Source organism: Clytia hemisphaerica, unplaced genomic scaffold (assembly GCF_902728285.1).
Source record: "Clytia hemisphaerica strain Z4C2 unplaced genomic scaffold, Clytia hemisphaerica genome assembly, whole genome shotgun sequence".
Taxonomy (NCBI): domain Eukaryota; kingdom Metazoa; phylum Cnidaria; class Hydrozoa; order Leptothecata; family Clytiidae; genus Clytia; species Clytia hemisphaerica.
Window position 1 is genome coordinate 27,651 of NW_027104300.1, and position 23,986 is coordinate 51,636.

General features: G+C 34.5%; 2 protein-coding genes and 1 long non-coding RNA gene across 3 annotated transcripts; all 3 read left to right on the plus strand.

The window, feature by feature from the left end:
• The first annotated feature begins 5,744 nt into the window (after positions 1 to 5,744).
• Positions 5,745 to 11,057, plus strand: LOC136817408 (uncharacterized). The gene is made up of 3 exons (XM_067073749.1): positions 5,745 to 6,368; positions 8,596 to 9,429; positions 10,015 to 11,057. Exons 2-3 carry the CDS (start codon positions 9,066 to 9,068, stop codon positions 11,055 to 11,057), a joined length of 1,407 nt encoding a protein of 468 aa, XP_066929850.1. The 5' UTR covers positions 5,745 to 6,368; positions 8,596 to 9,065.
• A 687-nt stretch (positions 11,058 to 11,744) lies between these two features.
• Positions 11,745 to 13,771, plus strand: LOC136817412 (uncharacterized). Its single transcript, XR_010848085.1, has 3 exons — positions 11,745 to 11,821; positions 12,004 to 12,165; positions 13,636 to 13,771. It is a non-coding gene; the product is annotated as an uncharacterized lncRNA (long non-coding RNA).
• A 1,612-nt stretch (positions 13,772 to 15,383) lies between these two features.
• Positions 15,384 to 19,491, plus strand: LOC136817414 (uncharacterized; the record flags this gene model as incomplete). The annotated part of the gene is given in 8 exon segments (XM_067073750.1): positions 15,384 to 15,470; positions 15,699 to 15,814; positions 16,416 to 16,525; positions 16,770 to 17,058; positions 18,128 to 18,319; positions 18,600 to 18,918; positions 19,167 to 19,205; positions 19,438 to 19,491. Coding segments are annotated over 8 exon segments (1,168 nt in total), but the record flags the coding sequence as incomplete, so codon positions are not given.
• Positions 19,492 to 23,986: the final 4,495 nt, after the last annotated feature.

Consider the following 23,986-nt stretch of genomic DNA (forward strand, 5'->3'; position numbering starts at 1 on the left):
GAAGAAGATAGTTTCCATTGTTCGTCTAAAACAGTCAAAAATGTCAATATTATTGTTGTAGACCCTAAACAACAATCAATCAGTTCATAAGTTAAGGGTGTTTGAGATTCGTTATCCCCAGTACTGCTCATCAAAAACTTCAAAGCTCGTTTAGCGACTTTTTAGCTTCTCTGTCATTTTTACCTCCGCCGCAGGTAGTGGTCAACCACCTATAAAACGATTTTCCGATTCCTTCATCGATAGAATAGTAAGGTTTGGAACTTGTAGAGGCTTTCTTTTGGATAATAGGCTGGTTAAGTTCGACTTCTTCCCTTTTAATTTCTGGCTGGTCATCAAAATAGTAATACCAAGGGTATTCTATGTGTTTTCTTAAACCTCTTTTGCTTTCAAAGTCCGAATGTAAACACAATTTAGCTGGACATGTAAATTTACCTTTATTATTTTCATTGAACGATAACTTTCGTTTTCCATTATCCGATCCATTGACAGAATGCCAGTCGACAAAGAGGACCCTCCGGCTGGCCATATTGGCCTTCCTTGATCAGTGAGTGTTCAAACTGTGTCATTTATACTGTTTGAAAACAGTAAACATATCCTCAACAGGGGGTCCTATTGTCATGAATGTCATATTGTTCTTTGTTTTCTTAGGGGAAATTGATAGGTGATTGGATTGTTACTTGCAAGGGGGTTTCGTATTTTGATGAACGAGTCAAATCTTATCATCAATTGCCCATGTCTCATGTGTATTGTTCATATTATGTTCTTTTTTTTGAGATGTAATTATCAATTGACTAAATATTCCCATGGGAATTGTTAATTTTTATTCTTTTTTGAGATGTTCATCGTTCAAATTTACTCAAATATATAATATGAAAATATTTACGATCTGAAGGTAATGATAATATCATCATATCATTTATTAAAAATAATATGTTTAAATATTATAATGATTTACTTATTTTATTATAACATACAATCATATCATATTATTTTATATTATATATGATATTTATGATAGGATTTGAATAAGATGATAATGTATTCATAAACTTATAATAATAATATGGTCAAAATATTATGATTGTTTTATCATAACCTATTAAAATCAAAAATATAGTATAATATTTATGATAGTTTTGAATAATATGATAATATAATCATAATATTATATTTATATCTATCATATTATCATGAATATATCATAATATGGTTAATAAGGTATCTATACTATACTACCATATTATAATATATCATAAATGTGATGACCTTCTTTGGTCATTTGACAGGTACAGATTCTTCTTATCAATTATGAGAAAGTGAACAATAATCAACACTATTATGGCAAAGATTAATTGTTCCCTTGAAAACTGATTTTACTGTTCTTAGTGATTAGAGAACATTTTTTTCGTTTATTTGAATAATTAAATGAGCATCTATATTGTTCCCATATCACAAGGGAATAGAATATTCCTCCAATGAAGGGAACAAATTATTCTTGGCAGTATATTTAAATTGTTCCTTTATATAAAGGAACAAATAATTCCCCGCGGTATATCGAAATTGTTCCGTTAAATGGAGGAATAAATAATTCCCCGCGGTATATTCAATTTGTTCCATTATATCAAAGAACAAATAATTCCCCGCAGTTTATTAAAATTGTTCTTTCATATAATGGAACATCTTTGAGTCCACAAGAAAAGAACAAAAAAGGGTCATTATTGTGACCCGATTTGTTCTATTCAAACAAAACAATTTATTCTCTGCAAAGAGAACAAAAGGGAATAAAATGGAATTCTCAAGAGTAGAAATTCTTAGAATGTTCCATAAGGAACAAAAAAGAGACTTAATTGATGTTCCTTCACTTTACATCGCAGCGCGACATTAAATGTATCAATTTGGGAATCTTTCTCTATAGAAAAATCCCTAGAAACCGAAAAAAAAATAGCGCCTTTGTTAGTAATCCTTTCAAGAGTGATAAAAATCCTTTGTTATAACAATTGCTAATTGTTACATAACTTGGGTTTTTGTCTGACGAGATGGTATAAAATCAACTACATTAAGGTATATAAAATATATATCATTGAAGTTAAAACTATCAGGCCCTAAACCAGCATAAGAATACTCAATACAAAATACCCAATAACTGCATAAAATCTCGGTGTTCAACTATAAAGTATTTAGAGACGAACATTCCCAAAAAAAAAACAGTAAAAAAACTTGCTAGGACGAAAAAGCGATCAAAAATGGAAATTTACTTGTTAACAACATCATTGAAGTTAAAACTATAAGGCCCTAAACCAGCATAAGAATACTCAATACAACAAATTTCAGATAAAAAATACCCAATAAATGCATAAAATCTCGTCGATCAACTATGTAGTATTTAGAAACCCAAATTTTCAAAAACATGATAAAACCGTTGTTACTTAAAGTGGTAACGGTAGGTAACGACAGGTAACGATGAAGTAACGGTCGGTAACAATGAAGTAACGAGGGGTAAAGAAAATGTAACGAAGTAACGATGGGGAAAAAGCTGAAAATGGTCAATGAAATGATGGAATCAATGGTGCTGGTCAATACAATAATGGAATCAATGGTGCTGGTCAATGCAATGATGGAATCAATGGTGCTGGTCAATGCAGTGATGTAATCAATGGTGCTGGTCAATGCAGTGATGGAAACAATGGTGCTGGTCAATGCAATGATGGAATCAATGGTGCTGGTCAATGCAATGATGGAATCAATGGTGCTGGTCAATGCATAGATGGAATCAATGGTGCTGGTCAATGCAATGATGGAATCAATGGTTCTAGTGAATTCAATGGTGGAATCGATGTTGGTGTACTGGTGGATGCAATGCTGCACTCACCCATGGTACTGTTGTGCAGGCGAATGCAAGTTAGGGATTGTGCATTTTTTGTAAGCATCATCTTTATAAGAAATCCATCGATAATTTTCGATTAAAAGGGGGTATTGACTTTCGGCGATGGGTTTTTTCAAAGCAAGTTAGGGATTGTACAAAATATGAGCATATTTATTTTTCTTATAAGCATCATCTTTATAAGAATACAATCCATAACTTTTAATTCAAGGGGTATTGACTTTCGGCGATTGGTTCATTCAAAGCAACTTGGGGTTTGTGCAAAATGTGAGCATATTTATTTTTCTTATAAGCATCATCTTTATGAGAATACAATCAATAACTTTTGATTCAAGGGGTATTGACTTTCGGCGATTGGTTCATTCAAAGCAACTTTGCCCTCCATTCACGTTACGCTTTCATTCAAGCATTCAAAAGACAAAAGACATGTACTCTCTGCTCCGTTTGGCAAATTTTGCTTTATTTGAAGTGTCTTTACAAATTTACACAAATCTCTTTTTTTGATACTCAATACGATGTAAAATAAAAAGATAAAGCTACTATCTCGTGTTAAAAGGTGTGAAAGTACGTTTCTTGGGAAAACATTCTACATAAACATGTGATCTTTCTAAACAGGATTAAATAGGATTGTTTACAACTTGTAAGTATATTTTGTATCATACTGCACGTGGAGCTCTACAATCGTGTATATTACAATAGCCAAGAAGGTCACATAACGGTTGTATCGCTATCTATCCGATACCATCATATTAAGGAGATAGCAGCTATTACATTACAATAACGATATAACACTATTATACATTGATATAATATGAATGCAATAAAAGATAATATAATATAATTATATTATATTGTATACTACACACTCATGCATCCACATATCTATGCATCTACATATATATTCATCCACATATCCATGTATCTACATATCTATACATCTACATATCTATGCATCTACATATCCATGTATCTACTTATCTACGCATCTACTTATCTACGCATCTACTTATCTATGCATCTACATATCTATGCATCTACTTATCTATGCGTCTACATATCTATGCATCTACTTATCTATGCGTCTACATATCCATGCATCCGCATATCTATGCATCTACATATCCATGCATCTACTTATCTATGCGTCTACATATCTATGCATCCACATATCCATGTATCTACATATCTATGCATCTACATATCTACACATCTACTTATCTACGCATCTACTTATCTACGCATCCACATATCTATGCATCTACATATCCAAGCATCTACTTATCTACGCATCTACTTATCTACGCATCTACTTATCTACGCATCTACTTATCTACGCATCTACCTATCTATGCGTCTACTTATCTATGCATCTACATATCTATGCATCTACTTATCTATGCGTCTACATATCTATGCATCTACTTATCTATGCATCTACTTATCTATGCATCTACTTATCTATGCATCTACTTATCTATGCATCTACATATCTATGCATCTACTTATCTATGCATCTACTTATCTATGCATCTACTTATCTATGCATCTACTTATCTATGCATCTACATATCTATGCATCTACTTATCTATGCGTCTACATATCTATGCATCTACTTATCTATGCGTCTACATATCCATGCATCCACATATCTACTTATCTATGCATCTACTTATCTATGCATCTACATATCTTTGCATCCACATATCCATGTATCTACATATCTATACGTCTACATATCCGATGCATCCATTAATCCATGCGTCTACTTATCTATGCATCTACTTATCTATGCGTCTACATATCTATGCATCTACTTATCTATGCGTCTACATATCTATGCATCTACTTATCTATGCATCTACTTATCTACGCATCTACTTATCTATGCATCTACATATCTATGCGTCTACTTATCTATGCATCTACATATCTATGCATCTACTTATCTACGCATCTACTTATCTATGCATCTACATATCTATGCATCTACTTATCTATGCATCTACATATCTATGCATCTACTTATCTACGCATCTACTTATCTATGCATCTACATATCTATGCATCTACTTATCTATGCATCTACATATCTATGCATCTACTTATCTACGCATCTACTTATCTATGCATCTACATATCCATGCATCTACTTATCTACGCATCTTCTTATCTATGCGTCTACATATCTATGCATCTACATATCTATGCGTCTACTTATCTATGCATCTACATATCCATGCATCTACTTATCTATGCATCTACGCATCTACTTATCTATGTATCTACTTATCTACGCATCCACTTATCTATGCGTCTACTTATCTATGCATCTACTTATCTATGCATCTACATATTTCTTGGTGTGTGAACATTTTGGCATTATGTTACACTTTTGTTTTCTGTATGGTTACGTAAGGTACTCGAAACTAATGATGGAGAGTGTTTCTTTTGTTAGTATTCCTTTTATGGGAGTAATTGCTCTCCTTTAACCCCGCCATTTACCCTTTCGCAGCGAGAGTGTTAATATATTGTTTTCCGATCAACCAATCACATTTCATCCATTTCGCGGCGCGCGAAAGTGGAAATTTACGGAAGCCGATTTTGGAAACATGTGCCATCCAAAAGGAAAGAAAGTGAAGAATTGATTAGTGTGGTGTTGGTATATCCTGCATGCAACTGAGAGCTGATTGTTTGAATGGATATTAAAGTGAATTAAAATGAAGATTTCAAACCTTTGTAAGGATGTTATTAAATTGATTGTGAACAAGGGCGACGTTTTGTAGATTTGGACCAATATGTTTGTGAGCTAAATCAACAAGTTAATAATTATCAAGATGAGGCAAATCACAAACAAAAGGATTTGTCATTATTGCCAAACAATTCTATTTTTTTACCCTTTTGAGCAACTCAAAGACTCAGAATTTTTTTACTGTCCACATTGCAAAGAAGATACTGGGAAAAATGTACCATTAGACCCATCACTAGGAACAGAATGGGAATATGCTGAATCATCAGGCAAAGAACCTAGATTGATTTGGGACATATTTTGGTATTGTGCTCTAGTTGGTAAGATAACCAAGTGTTGTAATGGGCATTCAATTACATCGTATCACCCTGGAATTTTGCAACAAATTTCAAACTACCTATTCTTACTTTCTCACAAGCGTGGAATGACTAAGTCAACATATGACCTGATAATCCGTTTAGTTGAACAAGTCAACAATTTTAGTAGCATTGAAAGTATATTTCTTAGCAGTTTCGTCGATATCGTCCATCGAAAACTAGCTCTAATCAACAACACCAACATGCAGACATCTATTGAATTCATTGAACAACTGAAGCTGTTTACTCCATCACATGATTTTATCACTTCTTGTTTTGTTTTCAATTTTGATAACTACAAAGATGTTTATCTTTCTGAAATGGATAAACTCACCTTCATTTGGCTTTCAGGAGACCACACGTTTCGTGTGGCTGCGAATATAGGTAAGTAGCAAAAGTTACAAAGAAAGGGGTAGCATTTTCACATTGGGGGATGCCAAGAAGGGGGGGGTACGGAAAAGTGGTTTGTCGGTTTCAGCCTTATTTTTGTCGGTTATCGGTGAACGGAAAACATTACGGTGTCGATGATTGAGCTTTTTTGTTCGGTTAATCGGTGAGTGGATCGATATTCAAGCGGTTTTCGGTGACAAGTTAAGTATAATGGTTTTGGAGAAATAAATTATCCCAAGAATCAAAAAGTAAATTAACTACTACATGTAATTTTTCTTTGCTCGCTTCGCTTGCATAAAATACTGTATCAGTGACCAATTGAGTCTTTCAGATTTCAAGAGTGCATAAATGACCTTTGTTACAGGAAAACTTGGAATAATTCTGCTAGATTTAGTAGCAGTATTGGGGAACTGCCAGCGGCGGCCGATTTTTCTATGGAGGGGGACAAGGGGCACCAAAAGGCGCCTCTGACATAGGGTCCACCCCCCCAGAGATTTGGGGGTACCTAAAAAGAAAATTCTAAACTTTAAGGGGTACCTTGAAGTATTCCCAAATTTAGAAGGTATCTGATATATTTGGGGGTATCTGTAATCTCGTAAGTGGGGGCGGGGGCTGTTCTTTCTGTACGAAGTATTTTCCTTGGCTCAACCAATTTTCCAATTTTCAATCAAACCTTTTCATTGAGAAGACTTTATAACTTATGTCTTTCCCTTTTCATCCAGTTTTCTTCTCTTACATTGACGAATGAGCATAAAATCCTTTATATTGCATTTAACAATAAAAAAGGGGGTAACTCAAAGTTGGGGGGCTAAGTTTAGAATTCTAAAAATTTTGGGGGTACCAAAATGATTGGAGGTACCTGAACCCTGGAGGACCCTATGTCTGATTGCTAATTTTGGCGCCTCTTTGCTGTTATAAACCCTAAAATTAGCAGTTTTCAGCCAAAAAGAGGAAAAATATCCAAAGATTTCGCTGATTTTCGCTGATTTCGCTTGCGTAAGCTTTCCAAATATCTTTTTCTTAATAAGGGGGCGCCAAAATACTAACTCTTGAAAATTACTTCCTTACTTTGCCCAAATATTGGTTGATCAACCACGCTACTGTTTAGCAGCCCCAAAAAGATGCTCTTTCTAGGCACCAAATCTTAGAGATCTCAATCAATCAATATTAGGCTATGCTCATCCTCTAAGGAAAAGGTTTCTTATATGATCCCTATATGATGCAGAATAGACGTCTGCGAAAAAGAATAATACAATCAAAATAAGTCTGTTAATGTTTTTTCAACATTCTCGACTGGACCCAACTTTTCTTTACCTTTGAATTGTAGAGTCAATTTAGTGAATGCTTTGGGCAGAAAACCGTTGACTCGTTAATTGTTAATCAGGGACTGCGCCTTGTGAAGAAAACAAGAATTTTTTAAATTAAAGACCAAGGGCATTATTTTGGGGCAAATTGAGTCTGAAACAGGGCTATTTTGAGCCCATTAGGGAGTCAAAATCCAAAATTTCCTCCTCCTTAGTTTGGCCACTTTACTATCAAAATCAAGGGAAGGGCCCTGTTGATCTGATTCATTAGATGATAGATCTTTTCAATCCACGGCTTTGGTCTTAAGGAATTTTTAAAACTGAAAAGTTTCATGTCAGCGCAAACTCTGTTTGCGCCTTTCCTTACCAATACTAGATATTTGACAACTATTTGCCATCATACGCATCATATATCATAACTTAATTATTAGCAGCTCAAGACTTCATAGCCATGTATACAATGATGCTAGTATTTGAAGGGAAGCTGAACGGCTGAACGGCCCGCTGAACACCACGGATGCCAAACTTATGGTTTTCAACTCAAAAAATTATTTTAGGCAAAGTGGCTTTGGATGGGGTCCATATCAACTCCAATATCAATGATTAAAAAAGGCTTCTGGAGCAAGAAGGAAAAATTGGTGTCGGTGAAAAGGATAAATTCTGTCGGTTTATCGATGATAGTAGAGCAATTTTTGAGCGGTTTATCGGTTTTCGAAAGTCCTGTACGCCCCCCCTCACAAGAAGAGGGTCCTGAGGGGGGGTTTCCGGACCCCCAGGAAACTATGTTTTCCTAAGAAATCTCACCACAGCAAATTTGCTGCCATAATTTTGCATATAATCCAAGATGGCGGACAAAAAGCGAAAAGGTCCATGTAATATGATATTTTTATATATCTTTTTCTAAATTCCCTTTACAGGCATGTACAAAGACAGAAGGTGGATCAAACTGTTTGACTCTTTATTTTGTGTTCTCAATGAAAAAGGTCAGGTAATGGGTTTCAGACTGGTTAAAGGAACTAAATTTGACCTTGTTTATGACATTTTCAAAAAACTGGCAGAGAAAGGAACCACGCCACACTTTATTATCATTGACAACTGTTGTTTATGGGTAAACAAATTGAATGAATTATTCCCTGGTGTTGCTGTTAAACTAGATCTGTTTCATGCCATAGCGAGATTAACCGGACAGGTTTAAAAAAAACACCCATTGTTTTTTGACTTTGTAAAAGAACTGGGACTAATATTTCGAGAAATTTCAGATTTTGGAGAGGTAAGGAAATTGCCTACTCCAAAGCCAAATGTGATTTTAGAAAATCTTGAAAGGTTCATCTTGAAATGGTCAGATGTCAGTTTCAAAGGTTGGTTTATTCTGACTCCATCCTTTAGTATGGAAATTGAAAAGCTTAAGAAACATATTAACTTAGGGTGTTGCTCTGATATTCCACCTGGTGGTGGCACAAACAAAAATGAAAATCTACATAAACAGCTGAAATGCTTAGTTTGTAGAGGAAAAATGAAAACTGAGACGGCAACTGCAATTTTCTCTCATTTGTTTTACATCCACAATTCTAAGAAGAATGGGGAAAAGTATGTACACCCTATATTCTCTAAGGGTGAACCAAGAACGTTGCCGGGAAGTGCATCCACGTTGGTCATCAATAAAGATAACAAAGGAAATAATGTAGCCGTTCTTGCTGAAGACATATTGGAGGTGGATTCAGATCGAAAAGATAATGCACAAGAACAAATTAGTAAGTATTGTAAGAATGAATTAATTGTCTGTGTGTCTGTCTGTCTGTCTGTTTGTCTGTCTGTGTGCATGTCCCAAAACTTTGGGGCAGCCTGGAGACCTCAAAAATGGTCGGATTTGGCTGAAATTTTGCACACTTGTTCCTTGGGTGAATATCTGGGGGTGATTTTTTCATTTTTTAAAATTTTGATTATTAGAGCCTGGGATGAGTTTTTCACAGCTGCTACAATTGGGCCTCTGAATAGTTGGAAAAATACTGAAGTTGAGCCCAGTGCGTTGCGCACGTTCGACTATTTGAAGGGGGCATTCAAAAAGTATGTTTGTCAGTTTTAGACCCCCTGCCCTCTTTATTTGCAGACTTTGATTTCAAACTACCCCTACATTTGTTTTTTATCTCAAATTTATCCCCCCCCCTTTTGCCCAAAAAGGTTTTTACACTTTTTAATATTAAAATGTTTTCCAGTCTTCAAGTGGATAAAGCTACTTTGAATAAAGTGAATTGCAAAAACTGGGTAAAACGTCTATTTTCATCTGCATCACTTTCGATGTTCTATTGCTAAAAATAATTCAAACTTTGATTTTATAGGTTGTGTTTCAAAGATGGTAGTGGTGTTAGGATCTGTTTTGGAAAAAATCAATGCTATGATCCCAAAAGATCTTTCAAGTCGACTTTACCGATATCAAGGTTTCGATACACTCATCACTGAAATATGGAATCCACTTACATTTTTTCAGGCTGCGAGAAAAATGGAGTCTTTTCCAGCAATTGCTGAAGTTTTAAAGCTAATGAATCTGCACATTATTGAAACAGCAGCTGACGATTGCAATGACAGTTTTCTTTTTACCATCTTCAAAGCATTGAAAGGTCACAACCTTAAATGTGCAATGGATATTGAATTGAAACCTACATTTGAAGAAAGCCGGGAAGAAATTATCAACAATCTTTTGCATGAGGCCAACGGTGTCCGCTGTTTCTTGTATGACAGTCTAATTGAAAGTGATGAAGGTAATTGTACAACATTTCTATCAGAAAATAAACTGCAGTTTCTTCAATGTGTGCTTCCTCTGATTGCTGCAAATGCCTTTTCTCTCCCTATTTTGGTGATACCTTCGTGTCATGGAATGCCCATGTTTCCCATCTTACCTGAGGAAATAAGTAATGAGTTGATATTTGTTTTTTATGACATAACCATGTCTTCATATCATTTGCTAACCAAACATGACCCTGGAAAATCCAGAGCCTTTTGTCGTTGTGGCACAAGAATCAAAAAGAAAGAAGGCAAGTCAGAACCACGCTGTATCAATCCATTTATGTGTTCTTGCAAAAAAGAAAATGTGCCGTGCTCAAGTAAATGTACTTGTCGGAACTGCGACAATGCAAAGACACCACTTCAAGAGGAAACGAAACAGAAAAGAAGAAAAAGGTCACAATACTTTCTTTCAAAATCATCAGTAAATGAAATTGATCATCAATCATCAACATCACATATTAATGGAATGCATCACTACATTCTGGAAGCCTGTTTACATTTAATGTTGAAGGAAATGCACTGTGACTTAACAGATTTAACTGAAATATTTCTGGCTGCAAAATTGATTGAATATTTTAACAATGTTGCAAGCTTCTGAAATCAACAATCTGGAGGACTTAACTTTTGATACTGTGAAAAACTGGATTAAATGGAGGCAACGCAAAAGCACAATTTTAGAACAGATACCCCCATCTAATCTCTCATCTTTTTAGCTTTATTTTTTAGTCCAATTAGTTATTTAAGGCTATTTTGCAGGGATTCACCATAGAGTTAGAATTTTAACTTCTTAGAAGATAATTGCGAAAAACTCTTTAAAAGCTTCAATGCCAATGGAATATTTTCACTGTGATTTATGACTCACATGTTGATAATTCAAACCCTGATTCAATTTATTGGATGAGAAAATTTTGGCAGTGCCTTCTCTTGCTTTTCTAAACAAACATACCATTTTGAAATCTTTAGTGCTGAGGTTGGTCTTCCTCATCCTCTTTTCGAAAATATATCCACTTTAATAAGTTTAAAGTTAAAAGCCAAGATTTATTATCATACATAGAGTGTCAGCTTAACTGGACTTAACTGGACAACTTTTTTCACATTTGCATAGCACTTACATAAGTTTATATCTAATATATTATTACCTATTTTGTAAAAAGGTTTTCTTGCTATTCATTTAACACAACATTACTGTCTATAGGTGTTTGAAAATATTCTGACTTTTAAAGATGACAATGAGAACAAGAGTCCTTATTAATAAACTGTTTTAAAATATGTTTACTTTATGTTTAGAGAAAAAAAATTCATTAACAAATAAATTAGAAAAATCGCAGAAGAAGACAAACGAGGAAGTGAGAAAAAAAACAGGTAATGTATATTTTGAGTTATGTTCAGTACTTTTTCTTTAATGGTATTGCAGAAAGGGAAAGACTTTTTCAGTGTGTCCTTACAAGATTGGAAAATTTTGCTCCCTTAAATGTCAAAGGTAATATTTTGGTAAATCAAGATAGTGCAAAGGAGAATAAAAAGTTATCATATCATTTTTTTAGTAAATGGATAGAAGAAATTAAAGATGGACGTCTTTATATTGATGGCAGGGAACACCTGAATTGGATTCCTGAAGTTATTGGTGCAGTATACAATGATGGGACCCTTGAAGGATATATAATTCAGCACTGTCCAAGCACAGAGCAAAACCAGCTCAAAAAGAAGTTAGTACTGTACTTTTATTTCGGCGTACTGTACAACCAGGACCCGGACCGGACCCCGGACTTTTACGAAAACACGGAACCCCTCAAATTTTTCAGTTTAAGGGGGTCCGTGTTTTCGCCAAAATCTGAGGGGGTCCGTGTTTTCGTAAAAAAATTGAGGGGGGTCCGTGTTTTCGTAAAGGTCCGGGGTCCGGGTTTTCTCAGGGTCCGGGGTCCGGTCCGGGTCCTGGTTGTACAGTACGCCTTTTATTTCCAAAACCCAATTTGCTTGAAAATTGGGCCTATAGAGATTTTTAACATTGTAGTGATGAAAGGGCCAATGACATAGCATCAGCAATCTAAGAAAAGCGTAGTTTTGGAGATAACATTGTCCTACGAAACGTTTACCATCTGCCGCATAATATCTTAAATTTTCTTTGGTAAGCTTGAGTACATAATCTCCTGTTGATTTTCTGAAAGCTCTTTAGTTTTGCGACAAAAAATCACATTTCTTTTATAAGCAACCAGGTTGCTAAGGGTCAAGGCCTCAAGTTTGCTTTTTTTTTACTATTTTGTAAAGTAAAAGCATTTTAGATAATCTAAACATGACAGACGATGTTAAAAATTCCAAATGGCTTTTAATGTTTTAGAAAACTGTCCTTATGGTTATGCGGCTAATCAGGGCTAATGGCAATGGACCTTTTTTAAAGTATGCCAGCAGTGAAATTCTTTAACCCTTTCAGTCCCGAGGTTCTGACGGCTACTGTCCCAGAGCAAATTTTACGAATTTCACTTGCCTGTAAGTAATAGGCCATATCTCGATAGAGAAGGTTCAATTTTGCAATGCAATTTGCACCCTTTTTTTCTCATAGGATTTAGGTTATTTTGACACCAAAACCTTCCCAATAAAGTTTCTCAATCTTGTAAAAAGAATACAAATGTGACCATGAAAATGAGTTTTTACCGAAAATTTTGACTTTATCAACAGAGATAAATAGTATAAAAAAACTACGGACAGCCAAATATCTAAAATATAGGTTCCTATCTATCATCTTGCAAAAAATTAGCAAATATAACTGTCAAAATCACTCACAATCAAGATTTGAATTTCAAAATTCGACCTTTTTGGAGATAGCTTTTGCCCGGGAAAAATTTCATCTATTTTGCATTTATCATAAATTTCGATAGAAAATTGCTATTGACAAGCGGTTTTTTGTATGGTGCGCCAAAATCTCTCTATTTTGATTTTAATTTGGTTCCAGTCCTCTTTATTACGCCAAAACTACACAAATTGATAAAAACTAGACCCCCCGCCCTGCGGGTGCGTGGGACACAGTGAACTTACTAGGGTACCCGCCCTGCGGGTTCGTGGGACTGAGAGGGTTAAGGATATATCAGAAAACAATACACGTTGAAAGTCTACCCAAAAAAACTGATGTCCCAGAATTTTTAGAATGTGAAATATTTATGTATGCATTATTTTTTTTCCAGAAACTGGCGATCGTACTTCACAATGCACGACATGAATTCTTTTACCTCAATCGTTAAAGCAATGAAGAACAAGGCTTCATTACTGACAATACAGTATGTCCAAGCCACAAAGTATGACCACTTTTTGTCACGGCTGTTTCTGAAAACCATACACGCATACAACGAATCAGACAATCCAGTCAAACTAACAACCTTAATTGTGAGTATATCAGATAAGCTCTGTCTAGGTAGACTTTTAATAATGGTGTTCTACCTGGCTGCCGAACTATTTACAACTCTGCCTTTCAGATTGAAAGAAAGGTCTACATGAAAATTAATTCCCTTATAAATATGAAATTTAGGAATTACAGAATTAATTTCTGTTGTAGATTGCTACAGATTTTCAATCAAAGTTTTCGTGGGTAGACACCCAAAAATAATGTGATTATTATTATTATTCCCGCTAAAATTAGTCTCTTATTAAGGTAGCTACAACAGGCTACAAAGTATTGTTTAGTATTCAGCATTTTAATAAATATCAATAACCATTTTATACTTTTTCTTTTCTTTCTTCAGCGTCAGGGTAAGCAAAGTGAAGATACCTGGGCTTATCGAGTTCAATCAGAGTTAAACAGACCTGGAGTAGTGTTTTTTAAAAGGATTAACGGAAAAATTCAAAAAGTGGAGGAGGAACAATCGGGCTATACAGTTACCACTACCAGTTTTTTTTTCAATGATTTATTTGCCTGCAAAAAATAAATTTAACAGTTGGAAATAGAAAAATCAAAAAGGAAAGCAGGCCAGGAAATTACCATTCACCTAGATGTCTAGCATCTAATCAAAATGGCAACCTCAGAGAGACATTTCAAAAGATTTGGTCCAGGGGGGCTCCTCAGAGAATTTGGGTGTGTTTTAGGAGCCTATTCTCAAATGATACAGCCTGTTTATAGGACAAGGTATGATTTTGATTTCTTTGGCTTCATTACTTGATTCCCTGCATTCCCGGATCTTGGTAACTGTTTTAAATGGGCGAGAAACTGTATGATTAAAGAAGGTGTATCGCCTTGATAACAAAACGGTTTTAGCATCTAAGTAGATTGAAGCTGTATAAAATTGTATGTTTATTTTAGAAATATCATTTCTCATATTATTGACTTTTTTCTAGTACAAGCTGACATGAATTTCAAGAACATGATCAAATTCGTTCAACAAAAGTCAGGAGGGAATTTTCCTGCAGCAATCCAAATCTTTGGGGCCACTTTCATGGCCCTTCATTTTAAAACTATCATGGACGAGTAAGGGTTCGTTCCTGTGCCATTAGTCATCGGAGCTTCTGCTCGGGTAACTTAATGCATGTCCCAGAATTGCATTAATTTTTCCGCCCCAGTTCCAGTCCCTAAACCATAACAAACTATACATTTTTGAAAGCGTATTTGGATGTAGAATACCGTATTCGGTGTAACTTAAATTCTTTCTCAGTATAATCAGAGATATCTAAAGAAAACCTGATTATGACGTCATGATTGATGACGTCATAAATACAAAAAGTCGAATATCTCGAGAAATATAAATCAAAATTTTATGAAATTTGAAATTATAAATAATGACGTCATAATCAAGTTTTCTTTAAGAAACTCAAATTCTGCTGTGAAAGAATTTAAGTTACACCGAATACGGTATTCTACATCCAAATACGCTTCCAAAAATGTATAGTTTGTTATGGTTTAAGGACTGGAACTGGGGCGAATAAATTAATGCATTTTTGGGACAGGCATTAAGTTACCCGAGTGGTACAACAAAGTCCACCATGGCCAAATTGGCTCTTGCATCTATTGGTGTTAAAGGAAATAAATTTGGTAAAATATTGCTTTACTATTATAAAGAGAGATTTAAACTAAAGTTGATTCTACATGCTGCAAAAGGTAGTAGGTGCTGCACTTGGATAATTATTGTATATTGAATCAGGTTAAATTTGTATTATTCTTTTAAAAAAATATTGCATTCTTTCTGGAAATGGAGTAACTAATTTATTTATTATGTGTTTTTACCAGATCTTTATTTAGACTTTAAACTTCTTTTTGTAGATCCGACTTATTCATCACTTGTGAACCTTGTTTTGAAAACCCAAGTACCTTTTCTTTGGGAGGATGCTGAAGATTTCAATTGCCTTGGTAAATTGGTGATGCTGATATATAATGATGTAAGTTCAGTAATGATTCGAAAATTATTCTCATTTTGTTTTGAAAGGTTCCTGAGAGATTTAATACTGAGGCGAAATAATTTTTATTTCTAGTTCTTCAGGCTATTTTTCTTTACAAAAATCCACAACTGTTAATTTTTCACATTAGTTATTGTAAGTTTGTGTAAAAGAGCTGTTAAGATTTATTCCTCAGCATTGATAAAATGTGAAATTTTGAATTCAAAGCACTATAAATTATCAAACTTCATCATAGGACCTGAAATTTTAGGTAGAACCTTGAACTTCCCCCTGCACACTATGACGGTGTATTGCTTATTTATCCATTTGTTAGGAAATGGAAAGCAAAATAAAAATTAGTGCACACTTATCTTGAATAGACTTTAACAAGCAATAACGTTTTGATACTTTTTGCTCTACCCATGAGTCACTATTTTGAGAATAACTGATCTATCAATTGACAGCTCTCTTAAAATATTAAAGTGTATAAAAATGCTCAAAATCATAAATGGTACATGATGTAAGATATTAGTCGATTAAAAATTAGAAAGATTAGATTAGAAAGATTTAGTAGAATGACGTGGGTTTTTGTATTTTCTTTTAGTCTGAACGAGAAAAGTATGAAGGGTCATCTGAAAGTCCACATACGATGCCGGTATGCACTACCAACGGCACTTTCTTTGACAGTCTCCCTGAAGGAATACGCTACAACATGTAAGTTTGCTATGTTGATGAAAAATATTCAGTCACTATGTTCGTAACAATATTGGGTTCTTCAAAAGATTTATTAGTTGACCACTTCCTCAGGACAATCAAGAGGTCGTGTAGGCGTTTCTTTTTTTTAATATAGACGATTGTAGTATGGTGAATTCTGCCCAGATGAATGTGTCAACGCAGCAGAAAGCAATAAGAAAAAAATAATGAATCTTTTTATCACTAGATACTTTTCTTTATTCAGATTCGTCCAACGTACACTTTTGATACCGTTCAATGAATATAAACACCAAAAATTGGGTGTTATTGGAAAGTTGATGTTCTCGCATACGCTGACTACCGAGATGGGGCCGAAAGCTAGTGCCCTTTTCCCTCAGTTTTTGGAACTGGAAGAGGTGATAAAACTGAAAAATATCGAAAACGATCCCCTTATGAAGGGTTTAGAGAAGACCCTTCTTGGAAAAGAACTGTTCCATGTGTCAGACTTGAGGTCTGACAAGAACTATGCCTTAATGATGTTCTTCACTGGTAAGGTAGGTTGTTTTACTTTCAGTCAACAGTTTGAATCTAATTATTTTCTCATTTGCAATCTATCCCCTCCCTTGTGATCGATATTCGGTCCTTTGATTTCAATTTTGCCAACTTTTATATAGCAAAAAAAGGTTCACTTTACTAAGGTCTATTCGCTTTAAGAGCAGATGCACCCAAGAATCAGAAATCTGGAATCATGGGGGTCTTCACTCATCAGATTTACCTGAAATTTAGTTCACCAATACTAGGGGTCGGGTGGATCAGGCCTGCAAAATTTAAGCGCTGTAGCTTATACAGTTGGAAAGATATTAGCATTTGAAAAACGTGTAAAATACAGACCAGAATTTAAAACCTTAATATCTCTTTTAACATTAATGATATTGATCGGAAACTTGGCACAATGGTTGAAAAAAAATATTCAATTGAAAATTTTTGCACACGATGACTTGCGGTCTCATTTTCCAAAAAGGGTATTAAAAGTTTCCAAAATGTTATACATTTTTAAAATCTACAGTCTATCTACTTTCTGAATCAAAAAGAATTTCTGGACAAATCAACCTATTTAAAATAACAGCCGTTTAAAACACTGCATTTTTTTTTACCTTAACAACACCTTAGTTACGGGTTGTTTCAGTTCTCCTTGATGTTTACCAAAAACTGAACTAGAGACTTTTGTTTGAGTTTTAGGAATCATTTTAGCACAAAAATTGGTGGAGTTTGTAAAATTTGTATGATAGTTTGATAATAAATATATAGTGCTTTGAAGTCATCTCGGAAAAAACATGATAAAAGTAATAGTAATACACAGATTCAAAGAAAATTTATTTTTAAACAATTCGGTCCACGGGGAAAAATTGTACTGACTGTAGATTATAAAGTTATGATGTTTTTCTGAGAAAAATACATCAGTACATTTATAGCTATCGTGTACTAGTAAGCTTCTTATCCCACATTGTTGGTATAAATATTTGCTGGTAAAATTAATATACCGCAATTGCGGTGATATCCCAACTGTCACACCTTTTAAGATGGGCTATCTATTAATAAAAGTAAAAATATCACTTCTCTTAGATTCTACAAAGAGCTGGTCTGAAGGATGAATCAATTTTGGGAATGTGTGAATTCTTTCTTGATAAACATCTGCAGCCATTTTTGCACGCTGGCAAAAAAGAGAAAGTGAAAACGAAGATCAAAGAATCTAGTGACAAAGAACTCATGGAAAGGCTGTTTCAGATGGTGATCAATGCCTGTACTAAAGACGAGGTTAGGAAAATTAAACAAATTGATTTTTTCTTAAGGCTGGCCGTCCACTTTCATGCAAAGAGCGTGAAAGATTTTTTAAAACTGTTTTTGCCTGAAGAAAAGATTATGCCATAAGAAAGTTTTGCGCGAACAAAAAAAGTTGAAGGATTCTAAAAAATTTAGCGGTTATTTTCAGTTTCAATAACATTTTTTAAAGTTTCGCGGGTAGAAATTTTCACGATATCAAATAGTCGCGAAATTTCGCGAATTCTTCTTTTAGAAGAAATTATTTCTTATTTAGGGTGACATGTATCAAAAGAAATCGCCTTCATGCAATTGCTTATCACTGAGTACCTCAAACGTAAACAGAATTACAGGTTCACCTTTCACTGAGGGAGAGCTGAAAAGGATTCCGGGCTTGGTGCTCAAATATGAGCTTGGGTGCCAAAAAGCAGAATCAACAGTGAAGAAACGTTTGTTCACTGGGAGGATTAAGGACGATGGTAATAAGGAATACATCAATTGCATACATTTAAGGACTGAACTCTTCAGCAACAATGCAAACATGAAAGCCAAGTATGGAATTAACAGTGACTCCACCAATAATGACGAGGCTACTTGTAAGTAGAATACTCGACCTGTTTCATTATTTTTGTCATGTGATTGTTAGAGCTATTTCCAAATCCAATCCAACCATATGCTATCTGTAGCATAACATCTTATTTTTTATTTCTCATCGTATTTCTCTAGTTTAAATTAAAATACGCTTAAATCAGAATTCTCGCAATTGGCAGTTAAAATGAAAGCCGTGAAAACATGTATTTTTTTCTTTCTTGGTGGTATTTATACTCTTTATCATTAATCTCAGCCAACCAGATTTCAGAAGAGCAGGAACAAGGAGAAGAAGGTACAAAAAAGTTCTAGTTTAGACGGTCGAATTTCTGTCTTGTCACCTCTCATTTTGCCATCCACTTCACACAACATCTCTCACAAAATCAAGCGGCAAATACACTTTGATCTTAGTAAAATTGAAATGCTGAGAATTTTTATTGAGTATTACTGGAAATTTTTAAATGTAACTATGTTTGCATCCAATGAACTACTTATTAATTTGCTGTTTTTACCTATCTAAATTCTAGGTGCATTGAAAAGAATAAGCGAAGAAACTGATGATGGCAATGAAGCAGGAGAAGGTAATTGATAATAATTCTAACATTTTAACTTAAAATCAGGAGCACCCTCAGTCTATAGGGCTTTTGGGAAGATCGCCCATTACCAGCCATTACGGCTTAATTTTCTAGTTTAGTACCAAGAAAACAAAGCAGAAGAAGGAGGTATTACACGAAACATAGGAGTCTGGACTGTTTTTAAAGTTTTGATTTTAAGGTTTTGATATGGTTTCGCACAGGACTTAGCCCCCTCTTAGCCGCAAATTACCCCTTGTCTGTTTCTCTCTCTCATTTAAAAATAAATAAATTTTTATCAATCAGCATTACCAGCTATTTTTCGTTTATCTTTGAAATCCTTTATTTTGCTAACTCAGTATGTTGTTATAATTTTGCCAAATTTCAAATATGTGTCTTATTTAGTATTAAAATCCATTTACAAGATACAAGACCACCATCTAAAAATATCTGTTGGACTATCATTAGCTTTTTGCAAATAGTATGCAGATTATTCGATGTCCCTTAGCAAAATTGTACCAGCACAAGCATTTAGCCTCATCCTTTGTCAAGTTTATTTTATACAATCTTCTGTGACTGGACAAGATCGCCAATCGACTATGTCACCCTCAATGTCTATACCAAGTAAGTTAAATTTGTTTGCATATCTTTCAAACTTTTTTCGACTTACAGAAAAACAAACAGCGACTGTAGTTTTGCTGTTTAGGACAAAAATGATATTTTGATGTACATAGAGACAATTATGTTGTTTATTAACGTACGCGAAAAATCTCTACTCATTAGATATGTACATACTTGACATTGTTTTTCCAGGTAACATATTATGTAAGTTTATGGGTTGATTGTTTGGAGACTTGTTTTCAATGTCAACCGTCAAAAGAAATGACTTCATTCATACAACAGATAAACGCTTTTGCTAAACCCCTCCCCCTTTCACTCTGTGGGGTTTTGTGCAAATAACTAGGGTTTTCGGCAAAAATCCAGGTTTTAAGATTTTCGCGAATTAATGGAAAAACTCGCCAAACTCGTTAAAATTAATCCCCTTGAGGTATTCAATGATTTATTAGCTTGTACATAATTGTAAAGGTTTCAAGAGTTTTTATTTTTCAGCTTTATGTACATAATATATATTCTTATATATTAGTTTTAGAATACGCAAAGACTGTTTCATTTAATTAATTCTGTGTCCAAATTATTTTGCGTCATAATCTTATTTGCTTCTTCGGAGCTTTTGTTCATGTTGGGAATGGGTACTACCGGATAAATGCTCATAAAATGTTTTCTCAAAGAACATTTGTTCATGCGATTTTTTAGATTGGCATAGGTGATTTTTTTGCCTACAATTAACCAAAATAAAAGCGCCTCAAATTTCTACTAAAACCCTTCGTTTTACAACCGTTGCGGGTCTTTCTACAATCTTGTCTTTAGTCCTCTTTTGGTTTTAGGAGTCTTTAAAGATATTCTTTTTTATTGTTTTTGCGCCGCAATTTTTTTTCTGTAAAAAAGGGCCCAAACCCTGATTTACCGGCCCAAGACCAGCAAAGCTTGGCGGTTTGAGACTTATGCTTTTTTGCCCTTATTTTATAATTTAAGTTTATTAAGAAGTCCACTTTTAAATGCGAAAAGTTGCACATTTTAAATGCAAAAAAATACATATTCTAAATGCGCGAAAGTTATATAGTTCACAGCGAAATTCATGTTCCGACAATTGCGAAAGTTGAATTCTATAAAAGCGAAAGAAAATGGTTTTGCAACAAAATGCGCGTCATAGTACAATAACTTTATTCCCAATTCCCAAGATTTTTAGTCAATAGTTCGGAAGGGGGTCACTACCACCCCCTACCCTAGGTTATGCCCCCTCTCAAAATTTTATGTGGAGGGGTGCATCTCTAATCAGGGTGTCAGCAGAGATTCTTTCCTACGTTCTAGGGTTATGAGAACATTTCAGGCATTCTTCACTACCCTAATTAACTATAAAATGATAGCATATTCACTCTTGACGGCAAAACTAGAAATTTAGAAAGATGGATTCTTTGGAACTTTGCTTTAAAATGCTAACCCTCTCTTTCTAGATGAACCTCCCCCTTTTTGAAAACTTCTCCCTTTCTACAAGAAATTCTCTCCCCCCCCTTTTTGCAATTATCAGAACATCTCTACCTCGCCCCCTTTTATAAAGGGGGTGCTATGTAGTCTTGTTTTTTTTTTTAGGTTTTCATCCTTCACCCATTTCAAGTGGTGCTGATTTCAGGACGTTCGTGAATAATCATTGTGAGTAATATTTAGAATAATTGAAAACTTTCACTTATGATTGCACTCAGTAGGTCGAAACGTTTGAAAGAAAATACAGTTTTTGAACAAAATGAACGAAGAATCTTCTGTTAATCCTTATTCTATTAAAGACCTTTGGTATGATTAACCTCAATGATTTGAAATAATATTTTGAAGACATTTCCTTATTTTAAATATTTTATTGAGAATATGGTACAGTGGACTTTTTAATATCATTTGGCTCGCAAAAAAGTATCCATAATTAAAAGTGTACTCTTCTTTACTGTTCGCTATACATGGAATTTTTTGAGATTTTGAACCAAGTTCTGTTTATTCAGGTGGGAGTAACTTGTACTTCGTGCTGGAACTTTCTCTCATTCGAAGCTGGTTCTTTAATAAAATAGGCTATTTTAGTGCTTTAAAACTTACAATGCAAGTGCAATACCCCACTCGTCGTTTTATTTTTTCATTTTCGGGAAATAAAACCTTTGTTGACGTTGTTGTCGGATCTAAATAAAACAGTGCGTGCTCTTTTTGTGAGTGAGCATGGCCAGGAATAAGTTTCAATGATGCCTAATAAAGATATCTTCGTCAATATTTCTTTTACTTTTTAGGTCATGAATCATTTCAGAAAAAGTTGAAACGCTTCATTACCTCTGTTAAAGACGAGTCAAATGCCAGTACTGTTTCTAAAAGGGCGAAAGCTAAACATTGTTGATCCTACAGTTTCATTAGATGCAGGAGAAACAAACTTGATTTTTGTGGATCGCCTTGATATGGGACAAGCTGGAGTTTTTACAAGCTCTTATTTGATTTGATTGGTCGTTAAGATGTAATAAAAGAATAATAAAATTACTTTTTCTAAAGAACGCGTCATCTCTATCACTTTAAATGACCAATTAGTGAAGTATCTTGTAAAAACTCCAGCTCATCCCCTTGACTTGTGGAGCACTGGATTATCAGAAATTGGGGCATTGGATGGTCCCAATATCACTTTGGAAGTTCAGTTTTATGGCGAGGTAAGTAACATTCTTTGATTTTGCTAATTTTGAGTATTCAAATTTGGTCCACCCTCCATTTTCAAAACGGTTAGAATAGTTACATTATAATTATATTCAGTTAGCAAAGGTTGGAGGGCCACGAAAGGAATTTTTCATGAAAGCGCTGAGAGTTGCATACGAAGATTTTTTCAAATCTGGACTCAGAGATGATTTCGATGATACATATGAAATAATTGGGCGCATTATTGGTGAGGATACTTTGAAATGTCTTTTAGTGATCTATCGACATCTAACTTAAGGGAACTTATTTTGGCCGAACTAACTTTCGCGGTGAGAGGACTTAAAACTGCATATTTCGAGAAACTAATTTTTGTGGTTGACACCCAAAAACGCCAAGATTAGTTAAAGCTAAAAAAGCTAAAAGCTTAAATTAGTTCCCTTAAGGTATTGGATTTATTCTATTCAGTGCCGTAGGAAGCATTTTCATATTGGGGGGGGGCTGAAGTTTAGTGACACCACGAGGGCCAACCAAGGTTTGGCCCAAAGGGGGGGAATTTTGAAAATTTGAGCTCTAGATTGCTTGAAAATGCACTCAAAACATGCACTTTAAAGACAATTATGACAAATTAAAAAAGAAAAACTTAGCATTTTGCAAAATAACCATTTTTTAAAAAAATTATTGGGGGAGGCATAGCACCCCCTTGCCCCCCAGTTGCTACGGCACTGCTATTGATCGCTTCTTGTTAAACCATCGGCATAGACATACCTAGACGTTTGACAGAACATAATACATTTCTATTTCTATTTTGAAATGTTTAATGCATTGCTGCCAAATCGGCCAAATCTGCATTTACAGGTTAAAAGAGGTCTGAAAATCTGCTGTTTCTTAAATTCTAAGAAATTTGATAATTTTTGTTGATCATTTGACAGAAAAAAAATGCCCTCTTTCCAATGATGTAGGTCATTAGTCGCAAAAAAAATTTTATTTATCGCGAAAATTATAAAAAAAGACTGACACACTTAATCGCCATTGTATTCCATTTTAAAATTTCTGTAAAAGGAGATAAAACTCTCAGCAAACAAAACGAAAATAATTAAGTAAAAATGTTTTAAAGGACAGGTGCTCTCCATCGTGAGGTTTCCCCTTCTCTCTATAAAAGACAACTTTTCTTATTAGAAACTAGAATACTTCAAATTGTTTTTTATGTTTGAGGGATGGTGGTGGTGTTAGCAAT